This window comes from Arachis stenosperma, chromosome 5, assembly GCF_014773155.1.
Source record: "Arachis stenosperma cultivar V10309 chromosome 5, arast.V10309.gnm1.PFL2, whole genome shotgun sequence".
Lineage (NCBI taxonomy): Eukaryota > Viridiplantae > Streptophyta > Magnoliopsida > Fabales > Fabaceae > Arachis > Arachis stenosperma.
The window spans coordinates 5,331,717-5,357,719 of NC_080381.1; the positions used below are offsets into that span (position 1 = coordinate 5,331,717).

At 35.2% G+C, this 26,003-nt stretch overlaps 4 protein-coding genes and 1 long non-coding RNA gene across 6 annotated transcripts; 3 read left to right on the forward strand and 2 right to left on the reverse strand.

Moving 5' to 3' along the window:
* The first annotated feature begins 256 nt into the window (after positions 1 to 256).
* On the forward strand, positions 257 to 2,117 carry LOC130981683 (phospholipase A1-Ibeta2, chloroplastic). The gene has a single exon (XM_057905322.1). The coding sequence runs from the start codon at positions 396 to 398 to the stop codon at positions 2,007 to 2,009; it is 1,614 nt and encodes a 537-aa protein (XP_057761305.1). The 5' UTR covers positions 257 to 395; the 3' UTR covers positions 2,010 to 2,117.
* A 3,225-nt stretch (positions 2,118 to 5,342) lies between these two features.
* On the forward strand, positions 5,343 to 5,937 carry LOC130981814 (uncharacterized). Its single transcript, XR_009087030.1, has 2 exons — positions 5,343 to 5,581; positions 5,710 to 5,937. It is a non-coding gene; the product is annotated as an uncharacterized LOC130981814 (long non-coding RNA).
* Positions 5,938 to 6,115: 178 nt separating this feature from the next.
* LOC130981813 (monooxygenase 3-like) lies at positions 6,116 to 8,080 on the reverse strand. Of its 2 annotated transcripts, none has more exons than XM_057905529.1 (5): positions 7,570 to 8,080; positions 7,421 to 7,486; positions 7,145 to 7,307; positions 6,747 to 6,975; positions 6,116 to 6,627 (listed from the first exon to the last, which is right to left on the reverse strand). In XM_057905529.1, exons 1-5 carry the CDS (start codon positions 7,935 to 7,937, stop codon positions 6,116 to 6,118), a joined length of 1,338 nt encoding a protein of 445 aa, XP_057761512.1. In that variant the 5' UTR covers positions 7,938 to 8,080. The 2 variants fall into 2 exon arrangements, with proteins under 2 accessions (XP_057761512.1, XP_057761513.1); XM_057905530.1 differs by having other exon boundaries at positions 7,421 to 7,494; positions 7,570 to 7,810.
* Positions 8,081 to 18,782: 10,702 nt separating this feature from the next.
* LOC130982442 (vinorine synthase-like) lies at positions 18,783 to 20,413 on the forward strand. Its single transcript, XM_057906451.1, has 2 exons — positions 18,783 to 19,325; positions 19,638 to 20,413. Exons 1-2 carry the CDS (start codon positions 18,792 to 18,794, stop codon positions 20,274 to 20,276), a joined length of 1,173 nt encoding a protein of 390 aa, XP_057762434.1. The 5' UTR covers positions 18,783 to 18,791; the 3' UTR covers positions 20,277 to 20,413.
* A 4,585-nt stretch (positions 20,414 to 24,998) lies between these two features.
* On the reverse strand, positions 24,999 to 25,553 carry LOC130980323 (uncharacterized). Its single transcript, XM_057904015.1, has one exon. The coding sequence runs from the start codon at positions 25,551 to 25,553 to the stop codon at positions 24,999 to 25,001; it is 555 nt and encodes a 184-aa protein (XP_057759998.1).
* Between the last annotated feature and the right edge of the window lie 450 nt (positions 25,554 to 26,003).

Sequence of the window (26,003 nt, forward strand, 5' to 3'; positions counted from 1 at the left end):
TCGTGAATGAGACCCACACCCAAACTTAAACTCGGGACGCGGTCCATTTTACTTCAAAACACTACTCTTATTTTTTTAACCACCTCTAATTATTCAAAATAAAGTCAGACCCCACCACTAATTTCCAAATTCCCATACACACTACCATTTCAAATATTTTCGTTATAAAAATCTATCTATATGTACTACGTAATTATGACAAAATTGAAGGGCATTGACCAAAACACGAAATTATACACCCATCTCTTTAAATACACCTTGAAACATTCACCTTCTTGGATTTCAAGCGCACTCTACTTCATTCATATCATAAAATCTTATTTGACGCTGTCTTCCCCCACCTCCATTCTCAACAACAAAACTAAAACAACGAACTCCATCTTGTATCAAAGAAGATGATGATGATGCAGATGTGCTCCACCGTGCCATCAGTTCACAGCATCCATAACAAGTTGCAGGCAACAAGGTGCCCCAGTTTCAGATGCCGCGCCGCCTCACCTCTCAACCCTGCAGCTTCCGTCAAGCCCTTCGTTTCTACCGAGTCAACTCGCTTGCACCTCTCTAACCTCGAAAAGCTCCTCGATACCCAAAAGCCCCTCCAACAACAACACAATAAGATCACCAGCACTGACGATTCATCATCGTCCACGGAGAAGAAAGCAAAAAGTTTCCTTGAAGGACTCAACTTAGGGAGATTGTGGACTTCGGAAATGAAAGCAGCCGCCGAGGATATGTCCCCGCGAAACCTCCACCGCCTGCAGCGCCTCCTCTCCAAGACAGCCGAGTATTCGCCGCGAAACGTCCTCGGCAGCCGGTGGCGGGAGTACCACGGCAGCAATGACTGGAAAGGGATGCTCGATCCGCTCGATGAGAATCTCCGCCGGGAGGTTGTCCGGTACGGCGAGTTCGTCCAGGCCGCCTACCAAGCTTTCCACTCTGACCCCGCCATGTCCACGGAGGCCCCGCCACAGCCCCGCAACGTAGCCCTCCATGACAGGACATATAAGGTCACCAAAAGCCTCTACGCCACGTCATCTATTGGTTTGCCCAAATGGGTCGATGACGTGGCACCGGATCTCGGGTGGATGACCCAGCGCTCTAGCTGGGTCGGGTACGTCGCAGTTTGTGATGACCAAAGAGAGATCGCACGGTTGGGAAGGAGGGACATCGTGATTGCCCTTCGCGGAACTTCAACTTGTCTCGAATGGGCCGAGAATCTTCGAGCCCAGTTGATTGATCACCCGGATGATAACAAGGAAGATGATAACCAAGGAAAGCCCAAAGTGGAGTGCGGGTTCTTGAGCCTGTACAAGACACGTGGTGCTCACGTGCCTAGCTTAGCCGAGTCTGTGGTGGAAGAAATTAAGCGGTTATTGGAGGTTTACAAGGGTGAGAGCCTAAGCATTACAATCACAGGCCACAGTTTGGGGGCAACGCTGGCCTTGTTGGTAGCCGATGAGATAAGCACGTGCAGCCCAAACATGCCACCGGTGGCTGTTTTCTCCTTTGGTGGGCCTCGAGTGGGTAACAAGGCCTTTGGAAACAGAGTTACGGCCCGTAATGTGAAAGTGCTTAGAATTGTGAACTCGCAAGACGTGATTACGAGAGTGCCTGGAATATTTGTAAGCGAGGAGGTAGAGGAAAAAATAAGGAACTCCAAGGTTGGTGGTGGTGTCATGAACATGCTTGAAGAGAATACACCGTTGGCTTACTCACACGTGGGGACCGAGCTACGTGTCGACACCAAGATGTCGCCTTATCTAAAGCCGGATGCTGACATGGCATGTTGCCATGACCTGGAGGCTTACCTGCACTTGGTGGATGGTTTCCTGGCATCTAATTGTCCATTTAGAGCAAATGCTAAGAGAAGCCTGGCTAGATTGATGCAGGATCAAGGGTCTAATGTCAAGAAATTGTATGTTAGCAAGGCAAAAGCCTTGACTGTTAATCTTAAGAGACAAGGATCTATGTCCATGTCCATGTCCACTTGTTTGCCTAGTCCATCTTAAACCACTCTAATAATATTTATGTGTAATTCTTAGATGAAAACAAAAAATGTGAATATATTTTATTTGAGGATGTTACACATACACACAGCTTGTGCTTTTTGTCTTCCACATACATATAGTTATTTTTAGACGAAGATTATAGTTAAAAGTTATTAAATAATTTAATATATTAACTAAATTATCATTTAAAAATTCTCAACTATTAAATTTCTTTCATTCATAGAGGATGACAGAAACTCCAGATATGCACTTTAGATAAAGTATATGCTGCTATTTCCCTCAGTTGAACTAGTACGTACTTGCATATCAGCTTCCTACACTATGCATGGCGAACAACAAGGGTTAGGTTTTTTCCCACTTAAGTTTAGGAATCTGGAATCTCTCACGAGCAAATGTGGTTCAGGGTTTATCAAATTAGGAAATGGAAGGCGAAGCAAGCACAACATTTTAGTAGCCAAGAGAGCATCGTCGAGTGTTGATGAGCCACATGTAGTGTTACGTACTTGTAACTAATTGCGCCATTAAGGAGACTCACGGAAGAACTAACGAAACTCAATGTAAAAGTTTCTAATAGCTAGATTTAGATGACATTTAAAATTTTCCAAAGCCTTAAAATTAAAAAAATAATAATTGAACTTACATATCCTTTTATTCTAAGATGTTAAATTAATAGAATAATTTTTTTGCATTTGGGAAACTTATATTTCCAGTAACTATTTCAGTATTGCGCTTATATATATATATATATATATATATAATCGCAGCTATATCTAGTACCCTCCAAAAATTTGGGTGATTATAGGTCTAAAAATGGCACATACTTTAGCAGTAGAAACAAACCTAAAAGGACAAGCATATTGTGGTAGTTGAATTCTTTAAGGGGAATTAAGGAAGGAACCATACTTATGCCATTTTTTGATTGAGTAGTTTAGTTTCTACATGCCTATGGAAATCCTGCACGTGAAAATGAGATGAAAGAAGTAAAATAATGGGAAGAAGAGACTACAAGAGGAGTGGCATCATGATTACTGTGACGTACTGGGTTGGATTCGCACTTGAATCGGAGCGTTTTAAAGGTGTGGTTGACTTCTATGGTTATCGGATCAATTATCTCTAACTTTTCAAACCTGTCTCCACATGCAAAACACTAGGCCTTTAATTAAGGTTGTGAAAGACAATAACTTTTTGTAAATAATGTGAATGGTAAACTTTAAAATTAACCTAATAAAATAAAAAATATTTTAATTTTAAATTAATTTATAGAGTAAAGTATTGTTTTTGTCTCGTTTGGGGTAAATTTTAAAATTGTCCCTAACGTTTCAATCGTCCTATTTACGTCCCTAACGTTTTAAAATTGACTCAATGTTGTCTTGCCGTTAGGGATCCGTTAATAAAATTAACGATGGGACAAAATTGAGACGATTTTGAAACGTTAGGCACGTAAATAAGACTAAAACGTTGGGGACAAAAACGATACATAGAAATAAATTTTAATTTTATTCTTCAATAATATCAATTTTTTATTGTACATAGTATTCAATTATTTTAATCATATTTACACTTAATCACCTTATTTTCATTCTAAATAAATTAATTTTTTAATAATTTTACGCTTAAAGTAATATAATTTTTTATAAATAAATAAATTTTATACTTTCATTCTAAATAAATAATGTAATTTTACTTTCATTACTTAATCACATTACTTATATTTTTTTTTATAGTTTTACACTTTCATTCTAATCACATTACATTATTTATTTAGAATAAAAGTGTAAAATTTATTTATTTATAAAAAAATACATTATTTTAAGTGCAAAATTAAAAAAATAAATTCATTTAGAATGAAAATAAGGTGATTAAGTGTAAATATGATTAAAAATAATTGAATACTATGTACAGTAAAAAATTGATATTATTGAAGAATAAAATTAAAATTTATTTCTATGTATCGTTTTTGTCCCCAACGTTTTAGTCCTATTTACGTCCCTAACGTTTCAAAATCATCTCAATTTTGTCCCGCCGTTAATTTTATTAACGGATCCCTAACAGTAGGACAACATTGAGTCAATTTTAAAATAGGACAATTGAAACGTTAGGGACAATTTTGATATTTACCCCAAACGTTTGGAACAAAAATAATATTTTACTCTAACTTATATAATTTAATATTAAAATAAATATCTGCACATCTAATGAATTAAATATGAATAAATTGAATAAAAAAATAATTATTTAATTAAAAATAATAAATATAATTATCTATATATTTATTGAATTAAACATATAATATATTTATTGTTTATATTATTTAATATTCTCATTTGCTATCTATATTTTTCTTTTATTTAACTGTTTACAATGTCATTTTTTAGGTATCAATCGTTGAAGTATCTACCTTTAATTAATTCCTTCACCCAAACTCTACCAACCGCCGCGTGAAAGGAAGCAGAAATGTAATATTTTGATATATTCAATAGAAGACTTTTTATATTATTTCAAAAACAGAAAATAGTTAGCAGTATATATAGTTTTTTTAGGAAGTTACTTTTATTTTTGACCCAAAGTGGGAACATTACGAAGAATTTCCTGTACATGACATCACCAAAGTAGTTAGGAGGATATATCGTTACAAAATAGCATAATAAGAAATGTAATATATGGGTGTGTGTAAATTTTTTATATGTTTCAAGAGCAAATGAATGTTTTCCTTACGTACTATTTATTTTGTTAGTTTGATGTTAATTTCAATTTTATTAATATTTTTAAAATTAAAATTAAAAATAGACTATAATATTGATGTAAAAAAAAACAATTAATTGATCAAAATAACAACACTTACTTATTCTTGGAAGTTGAAACACCTATAAAATTTCTCACACATAATTTATTTTGATACACCTTTTATATTTTTAAATAGAATTTTATGATTTTAGTATGCAAACATTTTATATAAAAAATGAATTATATTATCATTTTCATTAGTATTAGTATATACGAGACACGGTTGAAAAAACCTAGAGTAAGAGTCAAATATTTCTACTTATATGACTCTACTAAAACTTTTTAAATAACTTTGAGTAATTTCATTTTCTTAGATCTAAAAAAGTTGACATTTATTTAAATATATAAAAATCTTGATAACAATAGTAAACTTAAAGATGATAACGATGTAGGTGTAATTCATTTGTCAAATGTGAATAAACAATATACCTATATTGAACAAATAAATATTGTTGAATAGGATGGCACCTTCCTAGAAAAAGTGGTAGGAAAGGAAGAAAGAAAGGGATATAGGAAAAAGAGAAGAAAAAATGAAGTTGAGAAAAGACTGAAAGAGTTGGACTCATTCTAAAGCATTCAAGATTCAATAACATCACTCGGCTGCTTCAGGCTGAGCATGGAAACCGATGAAGACCTTCCCACATACGATCCCCTCTCGTATGTTTCAAAGAGGGAGCGCTCTCGTGTCAGATCAGCACAGAAGGCTGTCCACCTCATCCCTCTTCTCGTTCTTCTCTGCGCCATCATCCTCTGGTTCTTCTCTGCTCCTACTCCTTCACCGCAAAAAGGTTCGTCTCGGATTTATTTATATATGTTCGCATGAAAGTTCGTTGGAATTGGATTTGTATTAACAGTTGTTAACTGATTTTGAGTTTTGACCTAAGTTTTTTCCTTTCCTTTTATTTAATTTTTTCAGCCTGAGGAAGCTGAAGTTGAATCCTGAAGATGACAGAGCAGTTGAAGTGCTATTTCATTTTGTCAAATGATTTTGTGGTTCGCTTTTGATTAGATTAAATGATGGCTTGGATGGACTAGTTTAGTTTTAAAATGTAAACAAAGAAAATCATAGATATGGTTCTTAGTTCAGAAATACTCCAATCTTGATTGTATTCTTATCTATAATATATGGCTTTTATTGTGTTGAGATTGAAAGCTTGTATTTGAGGTGTATCTGAGATATTTCTGGCAACTGAAACCAAAGCTTGCAATTGCATTAGTGAATACAGGCATTTCTCTATCTTTACATTGATTTAATGTATTATACATTCAGGTGTTGGATTTAGTAGAAATAAACTACTATTTTATCCCATTATCATTCTTCTTCATAGACTCTCAGGAGTAAAATTTGTATGCTCCAACAATGGTCCAAGCCTTACTAACTTAGGTATGACAATGTTGTTCCTAACAGAACACACCAATGGATTCTCCCACTGCAATATGGAACCCACAAAGTATGCACGAACAGTGAGTGGAAACACTCGGGGCCATCTTTCACTGCCATATGACCTCAAAGCTTCTTCAACTGATGAGTGGTCCTCATTAGACTTGATGGCCCCTGCAAGCTTCTTAGCAAGAACCACAGCATCCTCAAGTGCACAACATGCTCCTTGCCCCAGATTCGGAGTCATCGGATGCCAAGCATCTCCGACCAGCACCACTTTACCAGCAGAAGCAGGTGGACTTACGGCCGGCCAAAGCCACCGATCTACCAGCGGAGTCTTGCTGACAGTCTCGTCGGCTGTAGCATCCACTATGTCCAAAAGCTCCGAAGGCCAATTCTTGACTAGTTCTTTAGCTTCCTTCTTAAGAACAGTTGGATTAGTTATTTTTGGACCTGCCATTCAACTCAAACTATTCTTTAAATGAACCAAGATAATTTCAAGTTTCAACTTTCATAGATTGTTGGTATAAAATATGTCTATATAGATTATGTATGGAGCTATCATTTAGGACCTGGGGATGAACTGTTAAAGCAGATGAACCAGTAAACTTTTGTTGGAGAAACAGGAACATATCCTGCACGCACCCCTCTACCATAGATATAATTTACTCTTGGTCCATAAGGCTGTCCTTCTGAATAAGAAGCAAGTCCACGGAAAGCACAATGACCAACATAATTTGCCTCAGAAAACCCCATCCACTTTGCTATTGGTGATCGAATCCCATCACAACCTATCAAAATCTAATTATTCATGAGATTAACTTGTCAGAGAGAATCATAATTGGTCATCATATTTCAGTCACATAACTAATTACTCATTTCATTGTTACTGCTACTTTTTGTTACATTCTTGGATCAATATATATGGAATTTAAGCTGAGCTAATTAAACCAGAATATGCACTACTAACCTTTGCAAGAAGCTTAGACCCATCTGCAAGTTCCAACAAGGTTTCCCCGTCTGGATTTGATTCAATCCTTGCTAGCTTTGAAGAAAACTGAATCACATCCTGGGGGAGCTGGGCAGCTAAGGTTTCCAAAAGTACTCGCCTTTCCACAGCTCGCACCTCTTGGCTGCAGCATACCCCTTCTTTAACAATTTGATAAACAGAGGAACTTATAGTATAAACTAAGCCGCCAAAAGGTAAATTAAGAAAGCTTGGGATTTTTGAATCGAGTCTGGGTACCTTTGATCCTCTTGTTTGAAAGTGAAGGAACGTAGTTCTCTGCCATCCTCAGACTTCACCACCATCCTGTACAGCTGATAATATGAACCAGATCAAGCTCAGCTGATAATAATTAAGATTGAATAATAGTGATTACTATAATAATGTACCCTTGAATTTCCAAGAAGTGAGGTCTGAGATAATGAGCGATTCCAATAGCATCGAGTACCCTCCAGCCGTTCTTGAAGAGGGTGAGGGAAGTGCCACCGGTTCGAAGCGAGTCAGCCTGCTCAAGAACGAGGGACTTAACTCCAAGCCTGTGAAGGGAGACAGCAGTTGCAAGGCCAGCAATGCCAGCACCCACGATAACAACATCTTCCTTACGGACTTGAGCCTTCATTTCAGATTTGCTTCTGTGGTTGTTCTGGTACTTTTGTGTTCGCAGTTGGAAGAACAAATTAGATGTGGCGTGAGAAGAAGAAGGTAGAAGAGGTTTGGGAAAGGCAAGAGACGCGGTTGTTGTTGATGATGTGGCCATGGATGAAGCAAAGGATCGGATGATTGTTGAATCGTGAAGCTGGCTATGCCAACCAACATACAGTGGTCATAGGAGATGGTAACGGTGCATGTGTGGCTGCGTGTTCAGCCTTCCGCCATAGAAACGAGTGGTGACTGCTCACTCAGGATCATTTCTTCATTTTTTTTTGGGCAATTTACTTATTTAAATAAAATGACAGAATCCTTTACCTAAATGTGCAAAACGGATTGTTATTACATGCATGTGCAAAAACTCTATTTTATATAATCCGTGGCAACTCACCACGATTTCTGAATTGTGCATAAACCGTATGAATTGTGTATAAACTGTGGCAGGCTGAGACGGTTTATGGAAAAACTTAGTTGCTTGTAAACCGTGGGAGGTTCCAGCGGTTTATGAAGGTGGCGTGGAAGGCATAAACCGTGGTAGGTTACCACTGTTTATGAAGAAGGTGAACTAGTCATAAAGGTTACAACGGTTTATGTAGGTTCAATTATGGCAAAAAAACACACCGTTTATAGATCTACAAATAGTATATAGGAGTAAATAAAAAATACACAGACAGCAAACATGACTTTTTCAAAGATTTTTTTAATAATGACTGTTTATGAATAAGTCATATTTAACAAGAATTTTTTTAATTATAAATTAAAAAAATAACTATTTTCTAAAAATAATCCACTTCAAATATGTCAGATTGAAAAGTTAACAATAGTAACTATTATCATCGTCTCCACAGTATATAAGAGTACACAGGAATAAGTTGTATTTTATTTTTGGAAAATACTTATTTTTTTAATTTATAATTAAAAAAATCCTTGTTAAATATTTATTTCGGTGTACCTGTATATTTTTTTGAGACTATAATAATGGTTGCCATTGTTAAATATGGCTTGTTTTTTTTAAATTTATAATTAAAAAAATACTTGAAGAAATCATGCTTATTGTCTGTGTATTTTTTGTGTACTCTTATATACTATTTGTAAATCTATATACTATTTTGGAGACGATGATATGCATTTTAAAAATTTTGAGTGAAGCTTGTCGAGAATTAAAGTGAACTTGCTTATTTTTATAGAGTTCGCCGAACTCCAAATACAAAAAAAGATAAATCTAAAAAATTAAAGTTGAAAAATCGTTTTTTGGAATTAATTAAAATTATAGAAAAAAACTGGTGAGACGCTTGTGTGATTTTTGTCATCATTCCTAGAAGCCACCTTTAATTCTCTATTGTTATAAAATTAAAATAAGTGCATATAAAATTAAAAAGGATTATTGTCATTTTTTGGGTGGGATTTTATTAGAATCATTGTCACATAATCCATTGTTAGGAATAGTAAGGCACTTTTGGTTTTAAAATCAAAATTGTTATATTTATTTTTTTGTATTTTTTATATACTTTTTTTATTTTAAAAATAATTGGTAGAAATATTTGTTTTTTCTTTCCTAATACTCCATTGTAACACATTTATGCCCGACTGTTGTAACCCACAAGGGTTTATGACCAGTTCACCTTCTTCATAAACCGTGGTAACCTACCACGGTTTATGCCTTCCACGCCACCTTCATAAAACGCTGAAACCTCCCACGGTTTACAAGCAATTCAGTTTTTTCATAAACCGTCCCACCCTGTCACGGTTTATGCACAATTCAGAAACCATGGTGAGTTGCCACGGATTACATAGAATAGGGTTTTTGCACATGAACGTAACAACAATCCATTTTGCACATTTAGGTAAAGGTTTCGACCATTTTATTTAAATAAGTAAATTGCCCTTTTTTTTTCTCTTTTGGAAAATACTATTATATTTACCAGCATTTCTTCATGAAAAAAAAAATAGAAATTATTTATTTATTTATTTTAAATAATTAATCATGTTATTAAACAAATTATACAAAATAATATATATAAATATATGGTTTTTTTTCTTGTTTTTAAGTTTTAACAATTCTTCATAATTTCCTAAGCTAACAAATACCTTGAGGTTACTAAACTTTTCATACTAGTGAACATTCTCTAGTATTTTAGACTATTACAAAGTGAATATAATTTATTATTTTTGGTCCTTATTAATTAATAATATTTAAATAGTGAATTCTATCGTATCTTCTCTAAAATAAAGGATAAATTACTCATTGTTATATATATATTAAAAGTGATTCACCAGATGAGTTTTATGAATTGGAAGAAATCTTTACTAATACAATTGATGCACTTAAAGGTAGAAGAGAGCTTATAGTCTGTGAGGATAAAAGTCATAAAAACATTTGAAAAGATTCTTTGGATCCTCAACTCATAAACACAATTAAAGATATTGTTGTTGAGGATGTCAAATACAAGTTTCAAGGTATGGTATAGATTCGGATTCTTATGAGATTAAAGACATTGTTGTCGATGAGATGGAGATCAAGTTGAATTCAATTGCAGACAATAGTATTTACAATATGAGGTGACAATTATGCACAAGAATTTGATTACTTTCATGGGACAAAAGTTTTGCGGATAGTGAACTCCGCAGTAGATGTACGCTGAAATTAGGAAGGAGTTGTACCTATGTAGCAGAGATTCTTCGTACCTCGGTAGCACAAATAATGTTGTCACGTGTAACGAGCTGAATACATACTTGCACCTTGTTGATGGATTTGTGAGTTCACCACAAAAAGATTTCTCCGGCGGTAACAGCCACCACCACCACCATAAACTGATGGTGCTAAACTAAATTTAAATAATCACAAGAGAGAGAAAAAAAGTAGAGAACATATACCTAATTATTATGGTTAATATTCAACTTAATTGTAATTATAAACACAATATATATCACAGGGGATAATTTATCCTTTATTTTAAAGAGGGCATTGTAGTATTTACCTATTTAAATATATTGATTAAAAATATAATATTAGACTGTTAAACTAAATATGTTAATTGTAGAATTGTATGCTTTTATTATTTTGATTCTTCTAGTGCATATATATATCCCTATGTATTGTACCTTTTATCACACAACTGAATAATACACAAATCCTTTCTCCAATTCAGTTTCTTATTTCTAACATGGTATCAGAGTCATGGTATCCTCCTTGAGGAAGATAGGTTATTTTTCTTAATGTGAAATTAGGGTATTTTTCATATTTTTCTTCCGTGCCATTTGTTTTTCTTCTCTTTTGTCAATACTTTGATACTTATTCTCATTGAGAAACCATATGTTTTTCGTCATTTTCTGATAATTTGCCATCTCTATATTTTGTCACTTTTCAGCAGTTTTACGACAGTTTGCCATCTTTTTAACAATTTTTCGACAATTGACCACTCTTGCAGCAGTTCTGTCTACCCTTTCCTTGTGGCAGTTTCGTCTGCGTTTCCTTCCACCAGTTTCGTCTGCACTTTCCTTGTGGCAGTTCTATCTATGTTTCTTTTTTGCAGTTCCGTTTGCGTTTCTTTGTAACAGTTTCATCTGCATTTTTTGTGGCAGTTCTGTCTGCACCGTGCGTTCTACCAGTTTATGCATTTTTTTATTTCATTGTTTTAAATAAATTTCAAACTCAGTTGTCACTCAAGTTTGGGAGGATGTTAGAGTATAATTAGGATCAATTAGACCAAGTAGTATTATTTAGTATATCTAAATATTTATTATAGAATATTACGTATTTATTACTTCAATTTTCTTAGCATCTATAAATACCAGTTTATATTGTATCATTCTATACAACTTAAATACACACAAACATTTTTCTCTACTGTTCTCTCTTATCTGATGGCTCTATTGACTGTTATAAGACACGCTTGGTTGCTCAAGGTTGTACAAGAGTATGATATTAACTATGAAGAAACTTTTGCTCCTGTTACTCGTCTCACATTTGTTCGAGCTCTTCTTGTCATTGCTGCAGTAAAAAAATAGTCTCTCAATCAGATGCACGTGAAGAATATATTTCTTAATGGAGATTTTAAAAAGAAGGTCTATATGAAACCACTTCTAGGTTATCCTTGTCCTTCTAGCAAAGTCTGTCTCATTCGCAAGGCACTTTATAGTCTTAAGCAAACTCCTCGTAAATGGTTTGACAAGTTCAGCACCACTATCTGTAATTTCGGTTTTACCTGCAGCCCTCATAAAAATGCTCTTTTTATTCGTAAAAGTGAACGTGGAGTTGCTCTTCTACTTTTATATGTTGATGGCATGATTATTACTGGAGATGATGTTGATGGTATCTCTGATCTCAAAGCCTCCCTTCATCGTACTTTTGAGATGAAAGATCTTGGTTCTCTCAGTTATTTTCTTGGTCTCGCGGTCATATCCACAGATGATGGCATCTATCTCGCTCGGGCTAAATATGCCTCAGATCTTCTTGCTTGCACCGGGATTACAGATAGTCGCACTGAGTCTACTCCCATTGAGTCTAATGTTAGATTTACTCTTATGGATGTTACTGTTTTGAATAATCCTACTATTTATCGACAGTTAGTTAAAGGTTTCGTCTACTTGACTGTCACCTGACTAGACATCACCTATCTAGTTCATGTACTTAGCCAGCTCTTGTCAGCTCCTCGTACTACTCACTATGCGACAGTTCTTCGCATTCTTCGCTATATCAAAGGCACCCTATTTCATGGATTTTATTTTTCTGCCCATTCATCTTTGTCCCTTCAGGCATAGGGATGGCAGTGGGGCAGGTAAGGGCGGATTTTTGCCCTACCCGACCCCGCCCCGCCCTCCTTGTACCCCACTACTACTCGCTCCGTCCCTATCCGTAGGTAGTAGGCTACTCTACCCTAACCCGCCCCACGGGTACCCGCCCCGCCCCTACCCACCCCTATAAAAAGTAAATGACATTTTAAATTTTACACATTCATATATAAATCAAGATATAAACTTAAAATTCATAACTAAATTTAAATACAAACATAAGATTCATACAATGTCAAATAACTTAAAATTAAAAAAGAGTTCATACAATGTCAAGTAACTAAATTAAAATACAAATATAAAAAAATTACATCATTAAAATATAAAAAAGTATTCAATCCTTATTCTTGATCACTTTCCACGTCTTCATCATCATGAAAGGTTTGAAGATCAAGATTCAAACCTAAAAATTAAAAGAGATAGCAATTAATATATTAATTACTATAATGTAAAAAATTAACATAAATTATCAATTTCATTATCAGTCGGAACAACATTATTGCTTTGTGTATCTTCTCTAGCATTGCTAACCATAAAATTACCTTAACAAACCTACATTAAAAACACAAAGCATATAAACTAGAGATATATAAGTGTGGAGAATGAATCATAACAATAAAATAACAAATTCTTGTCCGCAATTCAATAAACCACAAAATTTCAATCACAACAAGAAAAAATAATTAAAAAAACACAAAACAAAATTTAAGAATTGGCAAACTGTCATAGGTGTGGATTAAATTATCATAACTCATGATATGATAGGTTAATATGAACATTCCAGTACTATATAGGTATCTAGTCATTAATCATGTTCACATCACTAAAATATTAAAAATCTGAATCCCTTTGAATTATTCCACTTATGGTTTTTCATTTATCAACCAAATAATTCATCACAAATATCCAAAAATAGTTACAGCTGCCGAATCTTTTTAAGTTTCAGAGCATGTAAAAGGTGCCAAAGGAAAACCTATAATTTCTTCATAGCAACTTCATAATGGAAACAAAAAATGCTGTTCAGATTGGTGAGAACAGTATTAAATTGGTGAGATGTTTAAAAATAGCATAAAACTACTAGAAAAATATAAAAGATATATGAAAAAAACCAAAAGATATGAAATATATTATTATGTTCAATAATTTCATAAATAAATAACCCTCAGATTGGTATACGGATGCTCCTGAACAAAACTATTATTAATTCCAAACTTAGGAATACAATGATTGAATGAAACCATAAGCATCACCAACGCAATATTCATAAGCATTACCAAACTATTAATTGAATGTTGAAATTAGCTTAAAACGGGCTAATTATGTTACTTATACAGACATGATGAAACTAATATGGCGATTATTATGATTATTGGCTCACCAAATGCGATATAAACAATCACAAAATTTGAACAATTTCAAATCGATCAAGCACTTACAAGAAAAAACAGAGAGAGCATAATGTGAGATAGAGAAAGGGAGAACTTACCAGTTACTAAAGGAGGAAGACGGCGACAAAGAGTGCAGCACAGATGATGAGTAGGTTCGGTAGCGCAGTGACACGGCGAGGGGTTCACTGTTCAGCAGATGAAGACTTGGCGAGGGGCTCGGAGGATGGTAGCGTCGTGACGGTGATAAGCTCGGCGGGAGAGGAAGAGGGTTGCAGCTGAAGAGGAAGAGGAAGTGAGCGAGGGGCTCGGAGGATAGTAGCGTTGCGGCGATGATAGGCTCGGCGAGAGAGGAAGAGGGTTGCGGCTGAAGAGGAAGAGGAAGTGAGCGAGGGGCTCGGATCAGACTGCTGATATCTTCATGAAAATTCATCATCCTATTCAATTTTTTACTCTAGTATCCAAACTCAATATGGTATCCTTAACTCCCACTTGAGTTTGAGGGATGATGTTAGAGAATAAATTTTAATCAATTATTATCATTTATATTTATATAGAATATCTATATATTAATTTTAGAATCATATATTTTTATTATTTTCATTCTTCTAACGTTTATATATATTCTTATGTATTGTACTTTTTATCACACAATTTAATAATATATTATTTTTTTTTAGTTTAATATCTTATTTCTAACGTTCCAATTAGATTAAGTGGGAGCGAATAACACTATTGGTTCTTTACAACTCTATATAAACAATTTCAAAATAATTATGGGGAAAAATTGAATCTAGTATCTTCACACTATGAAAATTGCTCATACATATGATTTCTGATAACTAGATTATATTTGATTTATTTTATGTTTAGCTATCATAATATTTGTCAGTGGTGCTGTGTCCTCTATTTTATTTCATTTTTTCTGCAAGCATCACAATACTTTTGAAACCAGTTCCTAAGAATATTATCTAGGAAAAGTCTAGGGGCTAGCAATTTTATTGTATTTTGGCCAGCATGTAACCAGTAGAGAAAGGTGAGCCATTGGATGAAATCTCACAGAAATCTCACACCATCAAATCATCATTGATAACTAGTTGATAGCTACCAATCATAAATATTACTGGCCCCTAGCATTGCTCTATTATCTAATAATATAACGTAGTATGTGATACGGTCTAACTCTTCATACGCCTTCGAAACATAGAAGACAAATTTCTCCAATCGTGTGTCTTGTCTTAACTCTTATCTTAACCACCATATATTACACATGCGACTTAAAACAATACTATTTGTACATTAAAATAAATAATTAAAATTAATTATTAATATATTTATATATAAATATATATATAATTTAATTTATTTTTAATATATATTTTATATTAATGGTCACTAAATTTTATTATAATTAAGCTAACTAAGCACTAGTCAAACCTATTACTTAAGTAACCATTCTCCTAATTGTTAAGCTATTCTCTGCTAACTATCAACTTGCAATTTGCTTAATTGGCTTCAAGTTTAGGGATGGCAATGGGTAAAGTATAGTAAGATTTGAATCCAACCCTAATCTTATTTGCGGGTTGAGATTTTTATATAAACTCAACCCTATCTTACCTGCAGATTGAGAATATTCCAACCCTAACCTTACCCGTTCTTAACCCGTAGATACCTGACCCTATTCGTAGGTTACAAAAATTATACAATATTATTATATAACTTGATGATAATTTAAAACAGAACTGATTTTTATGTAAAAAAAATTTTAAATTATCAATTAATGATTTTCTTTTAGTGGTTAAGGATCTTTTGTATTTAGTGAGAGGTCTTTGATTCAACATTCACTTAAAACATATTTTATATAAGTATATAACATAAATATATATAGAGTGCGGGTTGGTCGGATAGAGTTGAGGCTCAACCTGCACCATACCCGACCCGCACGAGAATCCTACCCGCACCCTACCCTACTCGCTGTGAATCGGGTTGACAACCCTACCCGATCGGGTGAGGTCAGATTGAGTACCGACGGGTAGAGTATATATTGCCACCCCTACTCAAATTGGCCAACATCCCTCAACACGTTTTCTCTTTGTTTTTTTATTGCAATTAAAGATATTTGTTGGTGGTTTGGCTCTCAACTCCACCTTCCAAATTAAAACATGTTGGTGATCGTCTGCTCGCTCCTATTTGACCTTTGAATTAAAAAATGTTAATAAATGATACTAACGTATCTCGTAAGTAATAAGATAGCTCTAACATGAAAACAGTAGTGTGTAGTTGGTGGGAGGGTTTCAGATAGGAGCAAGTAGGAAGAAGATATAGATATCTGTATAATTTAGGATTTTTTTATCTTAATAAATTAAAAGAGAATCTTTATACAGGATTGTCTTAATCTAATTTTTGTAACAAATTTATCTTTTTTTTTGTTAAATATAAATGGTTGCTGTATATAAGGTTTTATTAAGATTTATATACTTAATACACAAATTTTGGGAATAAATAATTTTTAATAATTTTGATTAGTATTTAATCAGTATAAATATTAAATTATTTTTGACCAATAAATTTTATTAATGTATATATATATAAATTTTAATAAATATAAATGTAAATTATGTTAATTCATATACGTAAATTTTGATTAATATAAATATAAATTATATGTTTTATGCGTATAAATTTTTTTAAATATGAATGTAAATTATTATTGACTAAATATCGATCCAAAGTAATAATATTTATTGGCCATATAATATTATAGTTGATGCTCTAAATTCTATTACAGCGATTTAGTAGTATATTTTATTCCGAGATTGCAGTAATAAATCGTTGCACCCTAACTTTGAAGTCCACAATTTATTAATAATAAATCTCTCAAATCTGTCTAATTAAATTTATTTAAATATTTATAATATATGTTCTAATTGTGAAATTATTTTTGTAGGTTATTTAGTAACAACCATGGTTTTTGATAAATCGTTACAGCTTTTTGAAAAGGTTTATTTTGTTATCTATTTTGTGGGTTAATACATACATAATTAGTTATTTTGTATTCAAATTGATATATATTGGTTCATTACTATTTTATAAATAAAAAATAAATTAAAATTGTTTATTAATTTAAACTTTAATACAAAAATAATATTAAATACTATTTTATTTTATTTAAATGTTGGTTCCAAAATATACTATACAGCTTTATTAGGTAGACAATAGAAATTGTGAATAATGGGCTAGAAATTTGACCTAACGAAAATAAAAAAAATACTATTCAAATTACTCGAACAAAAAATTTCATTCAGTTATTTCAAAATTTTAACCATCTTCTATACTACAATTTACCAAACCAACATCTTCAATTTTTTCCCAAATTCTCTACCGCTGCCCCTTCATCAACCATCTCCTTTACCGGCGTCAATCTCCTCCTCATTGAAATAACCATCTATGTATATTAAAATAATCATCCAACTACCTAGTGAAATGACCATCTAGCATTTGTTAACTGTATATACTTAAACCGAATTGAACAAAATAACCATCTATTAAAAATTAAAATAACTATCTGCATACCTAGTTAATTGAACATTCAATAAAAATCAACCTATTAGCAACAATTTCGAATCAAATCCACGACGAAACCCCTTTATCTGCATTGAACACTTCTTTAGGGTTGCACAACGGTGCAGACGGTTGTGTCGAAAAAGGATACCCTTCCATAATGAACAGATCATACACCATAAGGTTCAACCACTCCATGTAGTCGTTAATGGCGGCGATAGGATAACACTGCAACAAAGATATCTGGCAACAAAACAGTCACACAACAAAAACTTCGATTAAGCAAGGTTGCGAATTTGTTTTATGGGTTTTGAACCCAAACACATAACGGTTAGAGATGAAAGAGGAGAAGGAGTTGAATCAATGAGAGGAAGGACGGCGTCAATGAGATGCCGCACAACAACGACGCGATGGGAGGCGACGGTGGCGTGACGGTAGTAGGCAGCGACATTGAGACTTGTTGGGATGACAGCGAAATGCGTGTGTTGACGCAAGATAAAAGTGTGAGAGGTGCGTAATCTGAATATATTTAATTGTTAATCTTAATTTTTAAATTTTAAAATCTAAAATCGAATAATTAAATAATAATCTAATTTTTAATTTAATTTAATTTTTTAAATTCATTGTTCATAATTATCATTATTTTTTTATATTTTTTATATACTGAATTTACCCTGATCACGACATTTTCTATAAGAAGAATTGACGTTTGACCGAGATATAAAAAAATTGAAAACTCAAGTACAATTAATTTTATGTAAAGTTAATAGTTAATAGTTGTTAGATGACAACTTAATTAAACCTATTAAATTATTTAACAATTTTTAACTATTAACTTCACTTAAAATTAATTGTCCATCAATTTTATAGTTATCTAGTAACAAAAACTAAAGGTACAAACCAACTTGGGTTGGTCGAGTGGTCAGCTCACTCGTCCGCTTAAGCAAATGTCGGGAGTTCGAATTTCGCCTTGTGCATGCAGCAATCCATTGGCCAGCGACAGACCCTTAAATGGAACTCAGATCTGCGACGGATTAGTCCTTTAACTGTTGGGTTGGGAGGTGCCGTGGAAACCAAAAAAAAAAAAAAACTAAAGGTACAAAATGTGGCGCAATAAATAACGTCATTCCTCTTTGTTGCAACCCCCACCTTCTTCCCAAAATCTCACCCATAATGTATACAAGATGAACAATTGTCCTTATAAATACATGCCCTACTACGTAGCAATGAACTCAATGCGAACCATCTATTACGATACAAACAAAGGTTGCAACTTCCAAGGGAAAAGCAAAATGGATCTGCATGACAATAGTGCCAAGCAGCCGCAGGTGGTAGCTGTGATGAGCGTGCCACCTCTCAAGGTGACTGAGCCACGGCTAGCTCTCCAAGTCCTCGCGGATGATGATGGTATCGATGCGAGGACCATTGGAGGGTGCTACCAAGTAGTACTATACTACAATCAATGCAATGAGGAGGACAACGGTTGGAATTTGGCTGGTTGGTTTGTTGAATCACTTGCCAAGGCTCTCTTGGACCACCCTCTACTCGCTGGCAGGCTCCAAAGAAGAAGCGATCATCACAATACTTGGCTGGAAATTGTGTCTAATGATTCCGGCATTCGCCTCTTGGAAGCGCGCTGCCCGTTGAGCTTGGCGCGCTTTCTTCAGCAGAACCAAGAGGAGAACCGTGAAACTCAGCTTGTCTTTTGGAAGGAAATTGATCACCAGAATCCTGAGTTCTCACCCTTGGTTTATGTTCAGGCAAGTTACATGTACATTAGTACTGTCGTGAAAAACTAGTAGATAATTTGATATGTTTGACTAAATTATTATCCAAACGAAGGCAATTTCATGTGTGTAGCTGCTGCTTTTTCTAATTTAAGACAGCATATGAGTAGAGATATATAGGCAAAAAATTGTTTTTTAAGTACAGTATGAATATTGGGATTGAATCAACTTTATCATTTAACAAAGAAGAAGGAAACACATCATGGAAATCAAGGTGGTTGAACATGATGAAATTTTGAGTGGAATTGTTTCTTTGTTCTTTGTTTTGTTTTTGATGTTTTTTAGGTGACCAATTTTGAATGTGGAGGGTACTCAATTGGCATTAGCTGCAGCCTCCTATTGACAGAAGTTTTGGTAGTTGACAACTTCCTTAAGAAATGGGCAAAGATACACGATGAGATGTTATCCAAAAATGGAGAAATCAAAAGGCCCATATTTTACCAACCTTGTCAGAAGAATGTTGATGAGGCTCTTGCTAGTGATGTAATTAGCCGCTCCCTAAGCAAAAATGGAATAGAAAGCATGGTGTTCAAGATCACTTCAAATGAGGCAAGTTTCAACAAAGAAAGGTTGAGGGAACTAGCCATGTTTTGTGTCGAAGAAGCAGAACAAAAACTCAACATAAAAATGGGGACAAGTTTTTCTTTTGTGGTGAGAGAATCATCTAAAGTCACAAGGGTAGAAAGCTGCTCAAAATCAAAGAGGGGGCATAGTAGTATGCAGGGTTTGGCCCTCAAAAATTGTATTCAAATGACACCGACAACATGGAATGAATTTGGATTGTACGAGGTAGCGTTTTGCAAAGGGAATACAGCTGTCCATGTTTCTTGTTGGGTTGCTTCGGTTCCTGATGGACATGTTTTGGCAGTGCCATACCCAAAGGAGAATGTATCTGCTCTGATTATAGTCTCACCTCCACGTTGAAGCAGAGTGCTTAATTAGATTATAGGATGTTATTTATTTGTTTATTTTATTATAGTTTCAAGCACTGGCTTTGCTTAGTCCATTCATACCTTGCAACACTAATTACTCGCTGAGAATTCCTGAGATTTATAGTAATTTATGAAATCATATTTTAAAGGATGATATTATTAGTAGTTAATAAATTGAAAATGTTTAAATGTGTTTTTTTTTTCTTATTTTCTTGTTTTAAATATACCAATTATATAATTCTTTTGACCAAATGCTAATGTGTTATAGAAAAATAGAAAATGTAATATTTTTTTTTCAAAGATAAATATTATTTTATTAATATAAAATAAAAGTGTTTCCATAAGGAAGTACAAAAGAATTGGGTATTTTCATTTATCACCAACTGTGACTGAAAGACTAAGAGCTTAAAGAAGAGTAAAGTAAGAGTAAAGAAAATTAGCAGCATCTATCAGGTATGGCTCACGAGTTCACGCACTAAATTGCTGACTTCTTTTACTATCTCTGGTACCGGGCTTATTACCTTCTCAAAAACACACCGATTCCTCGCTTTCCAAGTGCTCCAACACAGCGCCGCTATGAGGAGGGTCTTTTGTCTACCGTCTAATTGAGCCGCTGCCCAGGATAAGACTCATTGCCACCAATTGAAAAATGTCTCTTCTTCTCTCATCCATAGGTTAGGGGTTATTAAGCTTAGTCTCCATATTATTAAAGATAGGGGGCATTGGAACAAAGCATGAGAAATTGATTCAACCTTCAACATGCATCTTGGACAAGTGGCAGGAGTGGATGCGAACCGGCTGTGGACTTGTTGCAACACTGGAAGCTTTTCATGAAGACTTTTTCATAGAAAAATCTTAATTTTATGTGGTAATTTCAACTCCCAAATGCTATTCCAGACTCTGTTGTGTATGTTCTGTGGCCTCAATGAAGTAGGAGAATGAAAGAATCCATAAGCAATTTTGTATCCTGACCCAACTTCATATATATCAGATTTTGTCCAGCACCAATTAACTTCATCCTCCTCCTCTGTTGGTTTGATTGAAAAAATTTTATTGCATATATCAACTGAAAAAATCGACTCAATCAGATTTCTATTCCAGCTTCTATCAGGATTGTGTAACGCACTAACGTAATACACTTGCAGATCTGACGGGATTGTGAGTGCATTTTGAGGGACATTAAAGGGCACTGGTGGTGGGAGCCAGGGGTCATGGAAGATGCGAACATTAGTGCCAGAGCCTATTTTCCATAACAAGCCTTTCTCGATCACCTTGCACCCTTCAAGAACACTTCTCCAGCCCCACGACGGTACGCTTCCTATCTCTGCATGTAGGAAATCTGTATATCTGAAATATTTAGCTTTGAGCATTCTTGATAGAGTAGAATTTGGGTATTTCATTAGATGCCAACATTGTTTTCCCAATAAAGCCAAATTTTGCGCCCTTAGGTCCTTGATCCCCAGCCCTCCATCTTTCTTCGGTCTCGTCATTGTGTCCCATTTAATCCAAACCATTCTTCATTCTGCACCTTTTTGACCCCACCAAAATTGCGAGAGCATGCTATGAATCTCAGTCAACAGCGTGTCCGGGAGCTTGAAACAAGAGAGTGTATAAATAGGAATCGCCTCCCCCGCCGCTCTCAATAGCGTGTGCCTACCACCTGATGACAATAGACTTCTTTTCCAACCCATAATCCTCTTCTGAACTTTATCCTTGATAGCTCCAAAGGTTGCTTTCTTTGATTTTTGAACTATAGAGGGCAGTCCCAGGTATTTGTCTTGTGCTCCGATATGTTCAATATTTAGTGTCTGAGCAATTGCTAGTCTTGTGTTCTGAGGTGTGTTGTGATTGAAAAAGATAGCTGACTTATTCAGATTGAATTTTTGCCCACTGAAATCCTCATAGATCTCTAGCAATTCTAGAATACTTTGGCTTGTATTAGGTGCGCTCTTGCAAAAAAAGGATTGAATCATCAGCAAACAAAAGGTGATTAACTGTTTGGCATCTCCGATTAACTTGAACTCCTTGAATTAATATGTTTTGCTCTGCCTTATGTAGCAAGAAGGAAAGCCCTTCTGCACAAAAAAGAATGAGATATGGAGATAGGGGGTCACCCTGTCGGATGCCCCTATTTGGCCTAAAATAGCCAAAAGGTTGACCTTCCACAACGATAGAGTAAGAAACAGTCGTTACCAATTTCTTAGTCCAGTTAATCCATTTAGCATCAAAGCCCAGCTTATCCATAATATACCATAAAAAATGTCATTCGACCCTATCATAAGCCTTACTCATGTCTAGTTTAATAGCCATCTCATGCTCTACCCCACTTCTCTTATTTTTCAAATAGTGCATACATTCGTGGGCAATTAGGATATTATCTAAAATGAGTCTACCTTTGAGAAACGCACTCTGATTTGGGCTTATAATTTTATTCATAACACCTTGTAATCGATGCACCATAACTTTAGAAATAATTTTATACATAACTGAAGACAAGCTGATCGGTCGTACCTGAGTCATGTCATTGGCATCTGGCACATTTGGAATCAAACAAATTTGAGTATGATTGAAGCTTTTTAGAATTCTGCCACTGTGAAAGAAACTTCTTGCAGCCTTAAAAATGTCACCTCCAACTATATCCCAGAAAAAATGAAAAAATTTAGCTGTAAACCCGTCATCACCAGGAGCACTCTGAGTGTGAACACTAAATGTAGCTCTTTTGACCTCGTCCATAGTTACTGGCCTTTGGAGCCTACGGTTCATGGAAGCTGTAACCTTTGGCTCCAAATCCTTTAAGTATGGATTCGGATCAGCCGAACAAGAAGAAGTAAAAATATCGCAAAAGTACTCTTCAGCTATCTTTGCAATATCCTCCAGTTTCGATGCAATCTCATTGTCCCTCCCCACTAATCTCCAAATTCTGTTCATTCGCATCCTTGATTTAAATTTCTGGTGAAAGAATCTAGTGTTCTGATCTCCTTCTTTTAGCCACTTGACTCTAGATTTTTCTCGCCAATAGCTCTCTTCTTTCAAATATGCCAGCTCCAACTTCTTCTCCAAACTGGTAACCTCCTCTCCCCATTGATTCCAGCCACCCGCAACTCCTCTAGTTTAGCTTGAAGGTCCTCAATTTCTTTTCGAGAGTTTGCTTTGTGAGTTTTCTGCCATTGAACTAGTCTATGTCTACAAACTTTCAACTTTTGGGCCAAGGAGAACATAGCTGAGCCTACAACTTCCATTCTCCACACTTCACTAACAATTCTCTTGACATCCTCTTCTCCACACCAACGTTCCTAGTATTTAAACCGCCTTTTATTATGCCAGGATTGAGGTTCGGTTTCCATCAAAAGTGGAGCATGATCCGAGCCTGACTCTGTGAGCCTGTGCACCACTGCATTCGGAAACTTCAACTTCCATTCCATCCCAACTAAATAGCGGTCAAGCCTCTCCTTCACCAAATCCTCTCCTTGTCTTCGATTTGTCCACGTGAAAGGGTGCCCCACTATTCCAATATCCACTAATTCGTTACTGTCAATAAAATTAGTGAATGTTGCAATAGTGGTTGCTGATTTTTTGCCTCCACCCTCCTTTTCTGCTTGGCTTGTTATAGCATTAAAATCGCCTGCTATTACCACTTTTCCTTCCAGGTGTTGGCTCATTGTTGTAAGCTCCTCAAACTGTAAGGATCGAATTTGTTCCGAACAACTCAAATGGACACCAATGAACGCCCATACCTCACTGCTTCTGACTTCCTTAATTTCGGCTGCCACAAAGAATTCTCCACTGCTAATAATTTGAACACTGATGCTGTCCTTCCAAGCTAGTACAAGTCTTCCTGCCACTCCTACCGGGTTAACAATATGCCAGTTTTCGTAGCCGCATACCCGAAGTTTTGCTTCCACCTGTCGAGATTGGTTCTTTGTTTCACTTATAAACACAATCTCGGGGGAGTGGGATTTACAGATCCCTTTTAAGGTGTGAATTGTCAGGGGTCTTCCCAAACCCCAACAATTCCAAACTATAGTTCTCATGGCGCCTTGGGTGCCATTTGTAGGCTGGCACCCTCCACCATCTCTTCAACTGCATTTTCATCCTCTATTCTTGCTCTCTTTGTAGATCTTTCAGCTATACCACTCATCAACCTTTTTTTGGGTTCACTTTTAGTATCTGACTCTGCAGCACCTTGTCTTGCTAACCTTTTCCACTTCCTACCTTTCTCTGTGGTGAGACACTGCCCAATAGCGAATTGCATAAGCTGCCCTTCATCCTCCTTGGTATTGGACTGACCAGCTATGATAACCTCCATGCATTCTGTTCTAGAATTGGCTGATTGAGGTGACTCAGGTGCTACCCTATTACCAATGTCTTGTGGTTTCAAACTTTGTTTTCCTTCTTGCATTGACATCCCTACAAATTCTTCTAATAAGCAGTTTAAGACCGATTTTTTCTTACGTTGAGTGGCCTTATTCTGGTTTTGGGTTGAGTTGTTGAATGCTCTTTCTCCTTCAGAGTAGATTCGCGTTTCCACTTGGCTGGCTTTAACCCATTCGCCAATGTCATCCTCTTTTACCATATCACTCTCTGTGTCCTTCAGCAGATCATGGCAGTTTTTCACCTCGTGCCCCAATTTTGCACAATAGGTATAGAACTTTCCAAGTCTCTCATAGCGCAGTACCACTTCTACCTCTTTTTTATTAGGTCCTGCCACTATTAACTAATCTCTCACTTGCCTGGCAGCATCAATATTGATTTTGGTCTTCACAATCTTAGTTTCTCTGCCTCGCATCTGAAATTTACCTACCTCCAACACTGTGCCCAATTTTTCTCCCAATTTACGTCCAACTTCGAGGGTTTTAAACGATTCTGGCAAACCCCAAAATTGAACCCAAACTGGAAAATTGGAAATAATCTCTTTATCACAGTTCTGATCTTCCTTCCATCTCTTGACATGGAGCACATAATCTTTGAATAGCCATGGAGAACCACGTTCAACACGCAAGACATCCACTTCTTTATTAAAAAAGAATTGGAAGGAATTATCCCCTTTATCACTCACGTTAAATCCTTCCGGGTTTCCCCATATAGCCTTTAAAGCATTCCCCATGGTTCCAATTGAGAAGGTTTTGGAAGCAAAGAGTCTGCCATAGAGACTATTGGAGCAAGCGTTAATACCTTCTGATATGTCTGCCTCTTCCAGTAGAATCACATTCCTACCTCCTTTCCGGTTGTCTTCCTCGATCCGATCTTCATCCCTCGTTGTCTCAGCCATGCAGATTACGGAGACTTGTATTGAGATTTAATTGACGTTGACAATGTAGCCTTGACGGCAATAGGAACTCCGTTAAAAAACCCTAACAGAGCACTAAAAAACTCTAATAGAGCACTGTTTAACTTTTTTTGAAAATGTAATATTCATTAAAAATGAATATTAAAGACAAGTTATTCTTTTTTATACTAACATTCAATCATGTATTACTATACATAGTCATTATAGTCAATTTTGTCATATAATCATCTAAATAATTGAACTAAAAGGTTGACATTGGAAATAGTTTTAAAAATTTTTGAATTTATTTTAATCCCTAGTTTTATTTTTTAATATTTATATGTTTGTGTGTATGTACCTGCATAATAACATCATAAATATTTATTTATTTTCATAATATAATTATATTTTAGTAGAAACTTATAGACGGTTATCTTCATGTAAAGTTAATAA

Bases quoted from the DNA above. Each gene is read 5' to 3' on its own strand.
- LOC130981683 (XM_057905322.1), top strand. From the start codon at position 396: ATGATGATGATGCAGATGTGCTCCACCGTGCCATCAGTTCACAGCATC.
- LOC130982442 (XM_057906451.1), top strand. From the start codon at position 18,792: ATGAACTCAATGCGAACCATCTATTACGATACAAACAAAGGTTGCAAC. The intron at 19,326-19,637 runs GCAAGTTACATG...GATGTTTTTTAG, and splicing joins CACCCTTGGTTTATGTTCAG to GTGACCAATTTTGAATGTGG.
- LOC130981813 (XM_057905529.1), bottom strand. From the start codon at position 7,937: ATGGCCACATCATCAACAACAACCGCGTCTCTTGCCTTTCCCAAACCT. The intron at 7,308-7,420 runs GTACCCAGACTC...GGTATGCTGCAG, and splicing joins TTCAAACAAGAGGATCAAAG to CCAAGAGGTGCGAGCTGTGG. The intron at 6,976-7,144 runs GTTAGTAGTGCA...ATGAATAATTAG, and splicing joins GGTCTAAGCTTCTTGCAAAG to ATTTTGATAGGTTGTGATGG.
- LOC130980323 (XM_057904015.1), bottom strand. From the start codon at position 25,553: ATGGCTGAGACAACGAGGGATGAAGATCGGATCGAGGAAGACAACCGG.